This window comes from Carya illinoinensis, chromosome 3 (assembly GCF_018687715.1).
Source record: "Carya illinoinensis cultivar Pawnee chromosome 3, C.illinoinensisPawnee_v1, whole genome shotgun sequence".
Classification (NCBI taxonomy): Eukaryota; Viridiplantae; Streptophyta; class Magnoliopsida; order Fagales; family Juglandaceae; genus Carya; species Carya illinoinensis.
In genome coordinates this window covers 52,405,312-52,421,620 of record NC_056754.1, presented here as the reverse complement: position 1 = coordinate 52,421,620, position 16,309 = coordinate 52,405,312, and the positions used below count along the sequence as shown (strand labels likewise).

At 31.3% G+C, this 16,309-nt stretch overlaps 2 protein-coding genes across 3 annotated transcripts; both read left to right on the top strand.

Annotated features, from left to right (window-relative positions):
- The first annotated feature begins 7,946 nt into the window (after nucleotides 1-7,946).
- On the top strand, nucleotides 7,947-10,309 carry LOC122305264 (3-ketoacyl-CoA synthase 2-like). The gene is made up of 2 exons (XM_043117653.1): nucleotides 7,947-8,766; nucleotides 9,188-10,309. Exons 1-2 carry the CDS (start codon nucleotides 8,164-8,166, stop codon nucleotides 9,992-9,994), a joined length of 1,410 nt encoding a protein of 469 aa, XP_042973587.1. The 5' UTR covers nucleotides 7,947-8,163; the 3' UTR covers nucleotides 9,995-10,309.
- A 2,554-nt stretch (nucleotides 10,310-12,863) lies between these two features.
- Nucleotides 12,864-15,371, top strand: LOC122305262 (3-ketoacyl-CoA synthase 20-like). Of its 2 annotated transcripts, XM_043117652.1 has the most exons (3): nucleotides 12,864-13,079; nucleotides 13,346-13,788; nucleotides 14,381-15,371. In XM_043117652.1, exons 2-3 carry the CDS (start codon nucleotides 13,378-13,380, stop codon nucleotides 15,182-15,184), a joined length of 1,215 nt encoding a protein of 404 aa, XP_042973586.1. In that variant the 5' UTR covers nucleotides 12,864-13,079; nucleotides 13,346-13,377; the 3' UTR covers nucleotides 15,185-15,371. The 2 variants fall into 2 exon arrangements, with proteins under 2 accessions (XP_042973586.1, XP_042973585.1); XM_043117651.1 differs by having other exon boundaries at nucleotides 12,871-13,788.
- The last annotated feature ends 938 nt before the right edge of the window (nucleotides 15,372-16,309 follow it).

The following is a 16,309-nucleotide window of genomic DNA, read 5'->3' as shown; positions in this document are numbered from 1 at the left end:
TTCTCCTTCATATTTGTAGAAAACCTCAACGTGCAGAAACAAAAAACACCCCCACATTTGCCATTTCTCTTCTCATTCGATCCTCTTCTCTTTCACCATTTATATTCCTCTTTGTCTTCGCATAAAAACATGCAGCAATAGAAAATCCTAAAAACACAAATTTGAAAATTTATCTTCTCCTTCGTCTTCGTAGAAAACACCAATCTCGCCATTTCTCATCTTCGTCATCTTCATAGAAACTCTAAACTTGTTATTTCTCTTCTTCTTCATCTTCACAGAGATCCAAAACCCGCATAAACCTTAAAAGTTGCAAAAATCGCTAGTTTTGAGAAATTTGAGAAGCTCAATGCTGAAATGCTAAACATAAGAAATCCACATTATAAACTCCCAACCTAGAAGAAATATCTAAAAAGTTGTGGAAGAAGCCGAATCTACAATTTTGGAAAAAAAATAAAAAAGGGGTGGACGTTATTGCTGTAAAGATCATTTTAGTTTATATAATTTCTACAAGTGTGAACATCTTATTGTCTGAACTTAATATTTAGATAATTTTTTCACAAAAGTATTCATGATCCTAGAATTTGAATGTTGTTGCGGTTCTTAAGACCCAGATAGAACAACCAATAAACCAATACTTCAAAGCATTTCATATAGAAAGAGAGAGATTTCGGCATTTAGTTGTTTTTGTAGGGGAGTTTTGAAACAAATATCACAAGAACAGTAGACGAGTGGTGGAGGGAGAACGTTTCTCTCAAAACTTCGAAAGCATTGATTTTCAGGAGGAATGGGAAACTGATTTTTTTTTTTTTTTTTTTGTCGGGGGGAGGTGGGGCAAATTCTGAGAGTAAAACGCATGATTGATTTTTTGGGAGGCCAATTCTGAGAGTACTGTATTAAAAAAAAAAAAAGGATAAATCCACCTCAACAAATGTGTGGAGTTGGAGAAATTATAGGCTTATGTATAGAATTACTATCCAAACAAAATACTTCGTCATCTATAAATAACAAACTTACTTTTTTTTAAAAGATTCTAATAATTATTTTTGTTGAACTCAAAGAACAAATGAATTTAAAGAATAAAAGAGTTTTAAATTTAAGTTGTCTACATAATGGAGTCAAGTACATCAAGAAAATAAGCATAAGTAAGAAGGAAACAAGTTCACATTAAAGTCATAGAGTAATATTGTAAATCTCTTAACAATTCAAAATTAGGATTAAGGCTCAAAATTAACATTTTATCATAAAGCATTAAAATACATTTTTCACATGTGCATGAATATTTTGAAAATTAAATTTAAAAATTTTAAAAGATGATTGATTGTCTTCTTTCACATGTGAATGCTTTGATTAAAGGTTTGAATTTTGAAAATATTAAAAACGATTGATTGTCATCTTTCACATGTGCATATTTTATTTGAATATTTTCAAAAGTGATTAATATTTTTTTTTACTTATACAAAAGGTAGATGTTTTTGTTCGAAAATTTTGAAAAGTAAAGTGTGCTCATTTTATCATATGAAAAAAGTAAAAAGATTAGGTTTGAATTTTTTGAAAAGTAAAGTGTGCTTCTTTTGTCATATGTAAAAAGTAAAAGATTAGGTTTGAATTTTTTGAAAAGTAAAGTGTGTTCATTTTGTTATATGTCAAAAATAAAATATTAGGTTTGAAGTATTTGAAAAATGAATGATGTTGTCTTTGACAATTGAAAAAGAAGAACCTTTTATTTGATTTTTTTTAAAAAAAATGAATGATATTGTTTTTGACATGTGAATCTTTTTAAATTTGAATATGAAGTCTTATATGCCTATAAATAGATCATTTGAAAGTTTCACATTCACAACATCTAGAATATATAACATTCATTCAAATCTTTCATTCTCTATTCTCTAAGCATTGAGCCTTAATTCTTGTTCATTTTGAAAGAGATATAGTTTGTGCTGTATTGTTCTTATTTCACTCATTGAAAAGTGTTTTCTGATAACCTACCCACTATCAGCTCTTGTATCAGTAAAAGGGTGTGTATAATCCTTGTGCGTGTAGAAAGCGTTCTACACAGGGAATAGCTGAATTACCACGTGTAAGGTGATTGCAAGTGTAGAGAGTGTTCTATACGGATCTTTTATAGCGGTATTGTTCAAAGGTGTAATAGATTTCTATCTCCACCTGAAAGAGGGTGAATAATGAATTTGGGAATCATCAAGGGGTAGCTTGAGACAAGGACGTAGGTAATGGAGCCGAACCTCGTTAACATACTGAGTTTGCTTATCTCTTACCCTTACTCTTTATATTTATTGCTATTTCGTATTTTGTTTATATTGTATATTGTATATTTAATTTATAATTATTATTTTTTTAATACAACTCAATTTACCCCACCTCTTGTGTTAGTGATCTAGGCAATAATTTTTTACCAATATCACAACATAACTAAACAGATTAGTAGAAGAATTCTCATGCCACTTGACAATTTATCGACAAAATAATACATGTTTTAAGTTGATAATCACGTTGATTTTATGAAGATGAACTCAATAAGTGAAAATCCACGTCTATCCTATGACTAATACAACTCAACTCTCCTTAATCCTTGATGGTATCCATTCAAAACTTGAATTCAACAACTTTTCATCAATATTTCTTTTTACAAGTCTTGGATTTTTTAATAAGAATAACTTAAAGCGAACCTTATTAGTAAAAAATATTGATATTGAGTTAAAATTTGCATTGTTCTTATATTTTTCTGGTTATCATATGATAAAATTCATCAGAGAACAACCTAAGTTGTGTGTCTACTTCCAACTTCTGGTTTAAAAACATGTCAAATATTGTTTTGTCCTATCCATTATGGTTTGCCATGAACGCGAACAGCAAAATCATGCCTTCAAAGCTTCAAGGGGCAGCGGGAAGGAGGAGGCAATCCGAACCGGAGGCCAATAGCCCAATGCTCACCATTTTGTATACGTGGGTTTGGGAAAGCCCTTAGCCCAGCTTTGGAAATTAAAAGCCCGAAATCCACAGCCCAACACGCACCATATTGTACACATGGAATCTAACAAAGGATTGTGATGATTGTCCACGCTTCCCCAAAGTACACGGCCTTCTGAGGGAATCCCTAAGCCCAAAAGCCATAGCCCAACACTCAACCTATTGTACACATGGAATCCAACAAAAGCTTGTCCACAAGGACATTATGTAATCTAAAGCACATCATATCAATGTTTTGAATTTCGTAGGCTGATATTTCTGAAATAGTGACCGGTAAAAAAATATATCTATTTTATATCAGATTAAATATCAACTGTATTGATACATTTTAGTCAATACCAATAGATTTTTAGTGTACCAGCTATACCCGTTAAAATTAGTGAATTTTTATAATTAATGTAAAAATTTAATTTTTTTATAATTTTCACTCAAATTCTCACATCTGAAAACTATTTTCTTAACTTAGAAGTATTATTGAGTTTGATAAATATGTGTTTTAACTTTTTAAGACTTGTATTGATATTATTTTGAAATATAATTTATATATATAATTAATTTATATTATATAGACTATCCTGAAAACTTATTCGAAATGATTTTGTTATCGAAATATTTTGTTCCAATGCCTTAAACGAAACAGTATTCAAAATTTTGTATAAGATGCAATAGTACAAAGTTGTTCTATTCTTAAATCGGTTTATAGAATATATTATTTAAATAATAAAATTTGATTTGTAAGATTTGAATTTTAAAATTTATTTTCTAAATTAAATTATATCACGTAAATAATATAAGGTCATAAAATAACAATACCCCCATAATATGATCTTTATTATTTATTTTATTATTTTTAGTCACGTTAGTTCATCCGATATGCTTTAAGTAACTTTATTAATTAATTATTTAAATAAAAAAATCACTTCAAACATGATAAATTAGTTAACACGACTAATTAATATGATAATATTGTTTAAGATAAAACAAAAACATCACTTTCGAATCTGCTATAATTTGACAAAGTAAATTAATATATGATCCATTAATTAATCATTTTAGCAAGAAAGTTAGGTGACGCATTAATTCCTATTTTTTTTTTCCTATCTCTTCGATCACTCTCCATTCGTTAGCATGTATACTTTTTTTTAACTTGGCCGCCAAGCCAGATTTTCTGGCTTCCTACCCAACATAAACGTGGGAATCAGATGAATTTTCAACCCACCCCGAGTTCGTCAAGATTCGTTGACAAAAAGTTAAACAAGTGGTTGATGTGGATATAAACATTAATTAAAGAGTAAAAATACGTACATTTAATTTTATATACAGTTATTTATATATATTTTATTAATATGATTAATTATATTAATATTTTTTTAATATAAAATAATTATTTTAACTTATCATATTAATAAAATACGTAAAAAAAACTATATTTATATACAATTTAAAGCACTATTTGCTTGATCAAGTACCCGACGACAGGACGACTATCCATCTGCATACAGGTGAGCTGATCGGACTTAGCTCATGCAAACCCTAATATATCTGCATTAATCATGATTAATTAAGTTCCAAATATATATAAGGTACTCAAAACACAACCACTTTTGATTCTCTACGTGCAATTTCTTTATTCAAACAAAAAACGATTACGCAATAAAAATAATTATTTACAAATGAATTCAATTTGATGAAAATAATAATTTTCGTCGTAAAATATATATATATATATATATAGCTAATTAGTTACGTATAAGTAACGTTAATCTTGTAACGTATATAAAATTATAAGGTTATAATAATAAGAATATTTTAAACACTAAAGTCTTAGAGATTGGTCGATCTCATCATCAACAACTGTTGCATATATAGATATAAATATAGTAATTAGAAAAGCAATACAGCGAAGTAAATTAATTAGTGCATGGCTTTAAAATTAATATGAAGGTGGATCACCAACCCCAACCGTTGACGATCACTTCATTTGACTATTATTCTATTTCAATTTTCAAACCCCAACAACCCAAAGATCCAACCCAGCGGTACTTATCTTGATCCTTTTATCCACATTTTCTTCAATAGAAAATTGATTGTCTCTTCCACCAACCACGCATTTGACTGATCTCTTCCATAGATCGTTCTCATCTAGTCATACGCACGACTTTTCAAAGCCTTTTTTTTTTTTTTTTTTTTCAGTGGTCTGTGCCTGTGCCTGCCAACCAATATATACGGCCAGGAGCTTTGAGCTTGACTTTTATGAGTGTTAGAAATGGACCCGCAAGTAATGGATTCACACGCAAGGAGCAATATTATATATCCATCATCATTTTCTAAACGGTGTGGAACACGCAGTACAAGAGAAGTAGATTTTTGTGATTAAGATTTAGTGATCAAAATAATTATTTTTTACAGTTTTTGTAAGAAATAATTCTTTTGATCATTAAATTTTAATCACAAAAGTTCACTTTTTTTATAATGACGACACTCAAGAGCGCATGTACGTTAAATATTATTCGATCTGATAAACCCAACTATATATATAATATAAATATATATACATGCATAAATATATCATGTTATAAACTGTGCTTTCTAAGCAAAATTATTTCTGTAATTAAAAATGCTATTTTTTCTTATATAAAAAATACATCTGTGGATCATATACTGAAGATTATAAAATTTGAAATTTAAAATTTAAATTTATAAAAAAAAAAGTCGATAAAATGAATCTTATACATAAAATTATAAATACATCTAGCAATATTCATACTAATTAGTCAAGCCGACGTAAGGTTTGCACTAATTAATTAACGTACACGACTTACAAACGATACAAATCTGAAATTCACATCACCTAATTTAAGGTAAAGGGACATGAAATAACCAGAGTGATGCTACGTATTATAATAAGTTGGTGGTTCTTTTCAAGAATGATCCGAGGCCTGACGGAAAGTAGTATATATAGTTCTGCGAAGCTTTGTAGCAACCGCTAAAAATGAAGAATTTTCCTTCTAGGCATCCCCTGTTTTTGACATATATATTATAAGTTGTATTCAACTTATAACGTATGCACGTGAAATTAATCATTCGTATCCCGAGAATATAAATATGAATAAACGGCCAAAACCTATTACTTAAATGACATGAAACCCAGCCTCAAAGAGAAGTCTTGGGTTGGGTTCGATCCATCTCAAATCCTCCAATATCAAAATAAATAAATACGAATAAATGAGTTTCATGTGATCTTAATTAAAAATCATATATATTATTGGTTTACGTTAATAATATAATACAAGTACTAATTAAATCTATCTATTTTTATCGGTTTAAGTTGTTGTGATAAATTGTAATAGTTTTATATGGTATCAGAATAGAAATCTTGAATTTGAATCTTGACTCTACACTTTATCTATTTAAATATTGAATATTCAACATTTTAGACTCACTCATTGAGAAAAAGTTTGACTCACATGTGAGGAAGAGTACATTTAATAAAGATGGTGATTTCATACTTGTAAATAATTAGTATTAAATGATAACCATTTTTCCTGGCCAAATGATAACAAATTAATCACATATATATTGCTCTTGTACTACCACAATATTCTCTTTATTAAACCAATTTAGAGACAGTAAATTAATTAACATGACTTGATTTAACTAATATTCTCTTTGGAAAAAAAAAAGAAAACTAACAAAAACACCAATATATATATTATACTAGACGACATGAACTTCTGGGAGAGGTTCCCATGATCAAGACAAAACAATTTGCATGCCAATTTTGAATATATATATATATATATCTAGGTTTTTTTTTTTCAAAACTATTAATTAATTAAATAATAATAATTTATACAAGTCTCAAATAATAAAAATATTGCACCGTCCATTCTTTTATAAAAAGCCTATATATAGCTACCTTACACATTTTAGATTTATAAGATTTAAATTTTAAAATTTAAAATTTAAAATAATCTATATCATGCATGTATATAGTGTGGTGTGAAGATTTTATAATAATATTTATCTTAATGTTAATTAAATATAATATGTTGACTTCTTTCTAAGGGAGAAATGACTGAAACCGGGCCGGTTGAGGTTGGTGGAGATTCTTTTATGAATTAATTCACCAGCCATCGAGGCCCACATCAATATCGTCGTCAAGCACTAAAAGCCACTGACGTCATGCAATTTGATTAACGAGCTCCAATGGCTCCATTCGGACCAAACCACGTTACATATGCGCTTTACAGCATTACAGCTATTCGGAAGACCAAATTCAATATTTGCTCAAACATTCACAAAAATGACAATGTCTCAATTACACTCTGATTAATATATTTTCCCGCTTTTTTATGTGGAAAGATTCTTTAGATTTACTGAATGTGAAATGTTATGTATATATTATAAAAATAAACGAGCATTTGTAGCAGATTATTTAAAATGAAAATAGCTATTTATAATTAAAAATATTCATTTTAATAAAAAATAATTATTTTTATATAAAATAATTGACTATAAATAAACAATTTTTTTTATAATATATTACCCGAAGTCAAAGAAAAGAATGCACTTAATTACTGTAACAATATCCTTAATTATTTGATTTGCTAGATAAGAAATAATATTTATAATTATGATTATGTAAATACTATATAATTTATTTAAAAATAAATTAATTAATTAAAATTTATATAAAAAAATTAATTTTTTAATTTTAAATTATATTTTTTTAAAAAGATATTTGTACACTTACAACGAATGACTACCTGGCTGAATTTGGAGGTTTGGCATGGCGTGGCGTGGAGTGGTGGGTCCGCAAACCTATTAAGGCGGTAAGTAAGGAGTCCTATCTAACTAAATGAGGTGGCATCTGCCTGGTCTTCATTGGTTGGCGGAGTTGGAGAAGCCGGCCGGATAAAGAGCCTTTAAAAATAGAACACGTTAATGCAAGCTACATGCAGTACTATATAAACAACGCACAGAAATTCTTTTAGCTATTACTTATCCTTTATGAGATATATAGAGCTCGGCAAGCTGCTCATGTTCTTGATCATCAACTTTCATGAGCGAGCATCTGCTAATATCTCTTCCATATAAAATTAGTCTCAGAGATTTAGGTTTTGCAGAAAACCCTTAACCCTCATTCACGTCCAACTTGTCCAACAAACAAAAAACATGCTTGGTTCCAGAAGTACCATGATGTTAGAGAATCCTCATGAGCACATCAACAAACTACTCAATCTCAATTCTCCTGCACCACTACTATTTCTGTTCTTAATATGCATATTCTCATACATTTTCATCACCAAGCGTTCGCGCAAAGTTTTCCTGGTAGATTTTGCATGTTACAAGCCACCAGACACCCAAATGTGCAGCAAAGAAAAGTTCATAGATCGTTTCAAGATCTATGGAAATTCCAACGAGACCAGCATTGAGTTCATGAGAAAGCTTCTGGGGAGGTCTGGATTGGGTGAGAAGACATACATGCCGTCATATTTGATGAGAGATCCTCCAGATGTGAGCCTTGTAGAAAAAAGGAACGAGGTTGAATCCGTGATGTTTGGAGCAGTGGATTCGTTACTGGAAAAGACGGGAGTGAATACTCAGGATATCGGGATAGTAATAGTGACTTGTACCATTCTTAACGTGGTGCCATCTCTAGCTGACATGATTGTGAACAGGTATAAGCTGAGAGAAAATGTTCTGATCTACAATCTTACGAGTATGGGTTGCAGTGCTGGACTTAGAGCTATTGGCTTTACCCAAAAGCTACTCCAGGTTCGTTAAAATCTCTCATGTCTTAATTATTGGATCTTCTGCATGAATAGTATATCCAACGTACAGTAGAATTTAGAAGAAAATTCGTCTCTTTCAAGCAAGCTAGCTAGCTCTTTAACTTTCTTCTTGGATTGAATTTGCTTGCGTGTAAAAGGTCTAATTATAAGTAGTCTTCAAGCTAATTAATTATTGGCATATATTATTATTATTATTATCATTCTGCTTGGAATAATTGCAAGTTTACTCACAAAGATACAAAACATGAAAAATATTATTATATCCAGTGACTAATATTGTTGTCGCATTGAATTATTTAAATTTTTAATTAGATCACAACTTGTTATTGATCTTTATTCTCCTAATCAAACCAGTCTGATTATTAGCACTTGCTAAAACTATGTTTTTTATGGATTCTCTACAGGTGCATCCTAATACCTATGCCCTTTTGGTAAGCCCAGAAAACACCATGCAAATGATCTACAAAGGCAACGAACGCTCAAAGCTCTTCATGAATTTCCCACTTCGTGTTGGTGGGGCCGCCGTCCTCCTCTCAAACCGGCCTTCCGATCATGACAAGGCCAAATATCAGCTCATCCACACCGTCCATACCCACACCGCCAGTCTTGACCGTTCATACCAGAGCATTTACGAAGAAGAAGACCCTGTCGGAATCGGAGGCGTAACCATCACCAAAGACCTCTTAGCCGTCGCCGTCGAGGCCGTTGAAACCAACATCCACGCACTTGGTCCCTTAGTTCTTCCCATATCTGAAATAACCCGATACCTCGCAAACTATTTCATAAGACACTTCCACTTGGCCGATGTCAAACCCTACGTGCCAAACTTCAAGAAAGCTATAGAGCATGTTTTCCCTCATGTCGGTACAAAACCTGTTCTGGACGAGTTTGAGAAAAACCTAGGATTCAACGAGTCAGATGTTGAAGCTTCTAGGATGAACTTGTACAGGTTTGGGAACACTTGCAGTGCCTCAGTTTGGTATGCATTATCTTATGGGGAGGCAAAGGGAAGGATCAAGAAAGGTGATAATTTGTGGCAGATTGCATTTGGATCTGGATTCAAGTGTAGCAGTGCAGTTTGGCGAGCATTGAAGACTGTTAATGGTGATGACAAGAGGAACCCATGGAAGGATGAGATCAAGGATTTTCCGGTTGACGTGCGGCATATTCAGACTTATTCCGAGTTATTTGAACCCACCAAAAAGAAATGAGAGGGGATATCACAATCGTTACAAGTGGTGATAGAGCGGCCTCCTACATCCACAGTACAAAAAAGCACACAATCGAGAAGGTGGGGTTGGGATTCTATATATATTTGCGTTTTATTGCTCTCGTTGTCTTGCTTTTTTTCTTTTTCTAATTCGTCGACGTTGACGACGGTTTTTCTTTCACTTTTTCTCTTTCACCCACAAAGTACTTGAACCTGGAAATATATATCATTAGACAAGGAAAAGAGTAAAGGTGTGTTTTGTTGTTGATGAAAAAATCTAATTGTAAGAATAAATATATATTAATATATGTATCAATATATTATAATTAATTAAAAAGTAAATTTTTTTAAGAACAATACTAATTAAAATTTTAAGTATAAAGTAATAAATATTGATACGTAAATTAGTACGCGACTTTACTTGTATGTAGCAAAACTCGTTGTTGAAATACTTTCAATATTTCTTAACATCTTCTATTATTATTTATTATTTTATTATTACTTTTTTATATACTTTTTATTATTATTTATTATTATTTAATATTTTATTATTATTTTTTATCTATTTTTTTTATTACTATTCACAATATATCTCAACACTTTTCAATATCTAAACTCAACCTAAGTCTACAGCCACCGAAGCAGCCTCTTGAAAATGTATCCCGAATGGTGCATTTCAGTTTTTTTTTTTTTTTTTTTTAATTTATGCATTTTTCTGATCATCATAAATATTTTTTAAAAAATTACAACAATTTTTAAAAACACTTGTTTAATGACTAAGTAAAAAAAAAAAGAAAAAAAAAACAATCTAGACACACACATTCGGGACACACATTGGGCAGCTTTAGTATTTCTCTTCTAATAAAGACGCAACTTGTGCAAAACGTTAACTCATTTGAACAGCTAATTCTTTTTCTTTCCTTTTTTTTGCTTTTTTTTTTTTTTTTAAATAATTGTTGGAATATTGTCTTGTTTTGGATTTTGAAGATTAGGCCTTATCTCATTTTCATTGATTTGTTTAGGTCATGTTCACTGGCCATAATATTATTCACAGGTACAAATAATACTCGGTTTTAAAATATAAAATAAAATAATAAAATTTGTATTTTTTCATTAATTTAAACTTTTAGGACAAGTGATGATTTCACATAATATCAGAACAGATATCTTGAATTTGAATCTTAACTGCACACTCTTTTCTATTTAATTAAATATTCTACGTATTGGGCCACCCATTAAAAGCGAGTCTTAGTCACACGTGATGGGAAGTATTATTTTATATTTTTTAATTAATTTTATCTTTTGAAACAAGTAGTGATTTCGTACTTAGTTTATTTTTTATTTTTAACCTTTATTGCCTTTAGCCTTTGGTTAATAGTTGGACGGGACCCCGAGTCGTTTGCATGAATCTGAAGGTTTCAACTGGCGGTAGATATAGACACATAAAGTGATGAATACTACAACTTTTAATATTGCTTGTATAAATATTTTGGACAGTATTAAATATGTAATAAATATTATAGGATCTGTTTTATATATCTATTTCTCTCACATTTGAGCCCATCAAATTTGTATATAATAACCTAAAAGAGTGCTCAAGCATTACATAGTAAGATTGGAAAGGCCACTCCAGCCCATTCTTTCATGAGCCACATCTATTAGGCCCATTGGGGGTGCAAGTCCAACTCGGGCCTGACCCAAAACTTTGGTAAAAAGGGCCTAAGGGGCCACAAAACCTGCCGCCTTTTGATTTGACTGCTATACATGCCGGAATAATGATAACATTATCACCCTTCTACAACTCTTTTATTATTTTTTAATTTTTTAAAAATATTTAATTTATTTAATAATTAAAAAAATAATTATTAGTAAAATTATATATTTTTTAAATTCTTTCTTAATAATTAAAGATGTTGAAAAAATACTTAAAAGAAAAATATAAAAAAATAAAAATTTCAAATAGTAATAAACAAATGGTAATGGAATAGTAAGGTATATGCCGGGCTGTCTCGATCATGCTTAATTGGTTGAACAAAACTCTGTTTTTCTAATCTTCCACAGTGGGTGAAACACCGAAATGCGCACATGCTGACCATTCTCGTATATATCCAATAACGGAACTGTTGGATGGAAATTATTTGATTGGAAGTAGGTGGAAGGTCAATTCATTCGAAGTACGATTACTATACGTACTCATGTTTGATTTTCCAAGTTGTGACATTTGCAATTACGTAACGCTCTTAAACTCTTTTGAAAAAAATATGATATTTATATCAAAAAAATAATAATTTTTTAATAATAAATAATATTTTTTTTCAAGACAAATGTTATCCTCTACAATTATATATAATATTATTTATTTATTTTTATAATTATTTAATTACCCACGAGGAATGAGAGGTGCAAGCTGAGCATTAATTAATGGAAAATTTTATGTGCAGTTATTTTTACGGACTTCTTTGTGTACTCCAGTGATATGATTAGTTGTGTATTAAAAAAAATTAATTCAACCAATCATATCAGTGGAGTGCGCAGGAAGTATATAAAAATGACTGTATGTAACATTACTCTTAATTAATTCCCAAGAAGCACCTTATTTCAAAAGGCTAGCAAGCATGCACCTAGCTAGCTACCGCACATTGATTCAAAGTGAACCTACCGACTGATATATTTCAACGATAAAACGATCGATATATACACCATTAATTATCGTTTAAGGATCGTGATGTCTTGTGTCCGCACTTCAAAAAAAATAAATTTTTATGATCAATATTTTACAATTAAAAAGACTATTTTTAACTAAAACGAACTCATTTTGGTAAAAAATAATTAAGATATTGATCATAAATATCTGTTTTTCTTTAGTAAAAAACGATTTTGTCAAATTAAGCATGCAAATGAGGATTAGTCCGAGTCACGAAGTGGGAAATTTCAAGCTTAGATCGATCCGGATCGACCAACCGATCGATCCCACATAGTATTCCAAGGTGGCTGGCGTAGGAATGCAAAATGGCCTTTAAAATGGGCATAGCTAGTAGCATTACTGCAGTACTATATACTCCAATGGCAGTCACTCCAAGTCTCTGGTAGTTCATTTTGAGCTTGTGCTCTTGAACTTCCATGTTTATAGATCTCCATATATAGAATCTCCAAGTTTTTTGTTTCTGCAAAGAAATTAAACCTTTTGCCAGGGCACACACGTACACCATGTTTGGTTTCACTATGATTAATTTAGATCATAATCTGGGAAGTTTCCAGCTTGCACCACTTCTGTTCTTAGCCTCCCTGATTTATATCTTGTCAAATATTATATTTTTCATCACCAAACGTTCACCCAAAGTTTTCTTACTAGATTTTGCTTGTTACAAGCCTCCACCCACTCAGATGTGCAGCAAAGAAAAGTTCATAGAAAGGTTTAAGATATATGGGAACTCACACGAGGCCAGTATAGAGTTCATGAGGAAACTGCTGGGGAGATCAGGATTGGGTGAGAAGACATACATGCCATCGAATCTGCTGAGGGATCCTCCGGATCTGTCCAGAGAAGAGACGATGAGAGAGGTTGAGACAGTGATGTTTGGCGCAGTGGATTTGTTACTGGAAAAGACGGGAGTGAATGTTAAGGAAATAGGGATAGTAATAGCCACAACTAGTAATCTTAACGTTGTACCGTCGCTTGCTGACATGGTAGTTCATAGGTATAAGCTTGGACAGAATGTTCTGGTCTACAATTTTACGACCATGGGATGCAGTTCTGGACTTAGAGCAGTAGGCCTCGCCCAAAAGCTACTCCAGGTTTAGTAACTACTTTGGTTAAATCTCTCAGTAGTACTGTCCCGATCTTCCACCTCCCTCCCGTTTTTCTTTTGGCACATTTTTGCATGTTGCTTTTCCTCTAGTACTACTGTTTTGTTAGTAATTTCATAGACAGACAAATATTTTTTGAAAAACTTAGGTTGATCGTGTTTTTGTTGTTTTTAGAATCAAGCATTAATGGTAGTGATTTTACAAATAAACGATAATCAGAAATCTAAAATATAATTTGTATGTATATATATTATACACTGTCAATTGCTCCAATATATATGACAAGCTGTGCTAAGATTCAAGAAAACAGAAAACTAATTTCAAAAAGTATATATAGTGGCCTCAAGAATTACAAGGAAGAGTAATGCATAAAGACATTTTTGTATATTCTCTATACACTCCAATTAGTTAGATCAAGCTTTTTTTAATACACAACCAATAATGTGCGTAAAAAAATATACAAAATTCACTGCATATAACATTTTTGTACAAATAATATTGATTGGATTGAGTAGTTTTCAACTTGCTAAATTAAGCTGTGTATACGTAATTATTGGATGCATGTGTTCTTGTCTCACAGGTGCACCCTAATACGTATGCCCTTTTGGTTAGTCCAGAGAACGCTAAGCAAACAATCTACAAAGGCAACGAGAAGTCCAAACTCTTCATAAATTTCCCATTCCGTGTCGGTGGGGCCGCCATTCTTCTTTCTAACCGGTCGTCCGATCATGACAAAGCAAAGTACGAGCTTATCCACTCTGTCCACACCCAAACTGCTAGTTCCGACCGTTCCTACAAGAGCATTTTCGACGAAGAAGACTCCGAAGGAATATGGGGTGTCACCATAAGCAGAGATCTCTTAGCGGTGGCCATTGAGGTTGTCGAAGCCAACATCCGTGCACTTGGTTCCCTCGTCCTTCCCTTATCTGAGAAAATCAGATACCTCACAAACTATTTTATCAGATACTTCAACATCGCCGATGTTAAACCCTACATCCCAAACTTCAAGAAAGCAATAGAGCACGTGTTCCCACATGTCGGCACAAAACCTGTTCTGGACGAGTTTGAGAAAAACCTAGGGTTCAAGGAGGCCGACATCGAAGCTTCGAGGATGAACTTGTTCAGGTTTGGGAACACTTGCAGCTGCTCTGTTTGGTATGCGCTGTCTTATGGCGAGGCTAAGGGGAGGATAAAGAAGGGAGACCGCTTGTGGCAGATTGCATTCGGGTCTGGATTCAAGTGCAGCAGTGCCGTTTGGCGAGCTTTGAGGACTGTTGGTGGTGACGAGAGGAACCCGTGGAAGGATGAGATCGATGAGTTTCCGGTGGACGTGAAGAATATTCAAACTTATTCCGAGTTATTTGAACCGACCAAAAAGAAATAAAGGCAGGACTTTTGGATCCATGGATTGAAAATGCCTGTGGGAATTAGCGATAAATCACTTTATTTGGTAACTCTCGCTGCAGTAATTTGTTTCTGTCGGTTTTAGTATTTATTGCTACAATAGCTTGTTTCTGTAGCTGTAATTTTATAATCCTTAAAATTTCAATATACTTATAAATGCTCCTCTACTTTTTTTTTTTTTTTTTTTTATAGTCTCAAAATTTTATATAATTTCTATATAATATCTATTTTAAGAGATGTATTCTCATTAAAATTAAATTAAAACTAAGTTTATAAAAAATAATAAACTTATTAATATAGATCTCAAAATTTTTTATTAAATAATATTAGACTTTTTAATATGAAAATACAAGAAAAATCATTTAAAATTGATAATTTTCATGAAAATAGTTGAGAAGTTTTATCATATAGGCTTCGTTAAATAAGAAGAAATTTATTTAAGATTTCAATTATAACATTATATGCTTAATGTAACATGAAAATATTTAAATTTTATATGACACTTGATAAACTAACTTATATACTAGAATGAAAGATAATATTGTAAAAAATCACTTGATAATTTTTACGAAAATAAATGCTAAATATTTCCTTACAAAAATAATAATGGATGAATATTATTTTATAAAATATTATCGTCAAAAATTTAAAATATATATTAAGTTGTGTTTTTTATTATTTTATTTCTATGTATATATAACAAATACTGAGATAATTTTATATATAATTATATTTTTATGATTTTTATTTTCTCTTTCTTTTATATAAATATGTCATACGGTAGAAAAATCGACCCCTCTTAAAAAAAATTGTTGATTCTATTACTGTATAAGATATGTCGTATCTATCACTAACAGATGGTAAATTTTGTATAGAATTTTCTATAGTCTAATGATACCCTTTGAAAAAATCGCAACCTGATTAGCTAGCTTAATTATTTGAAACCCAACAAAATCCTGGTATGGTCGAAAGATCACAATTTTCCTGCATGCATGGGTTGGTCCAGCGGACAAGATGGAGTACTATAACGTGAGCAGTGAGAAAAGTATTCATAAGATAATGAGAGATATTGAATGATGAATTGTTGTTGGGATTCGCGCGTAAG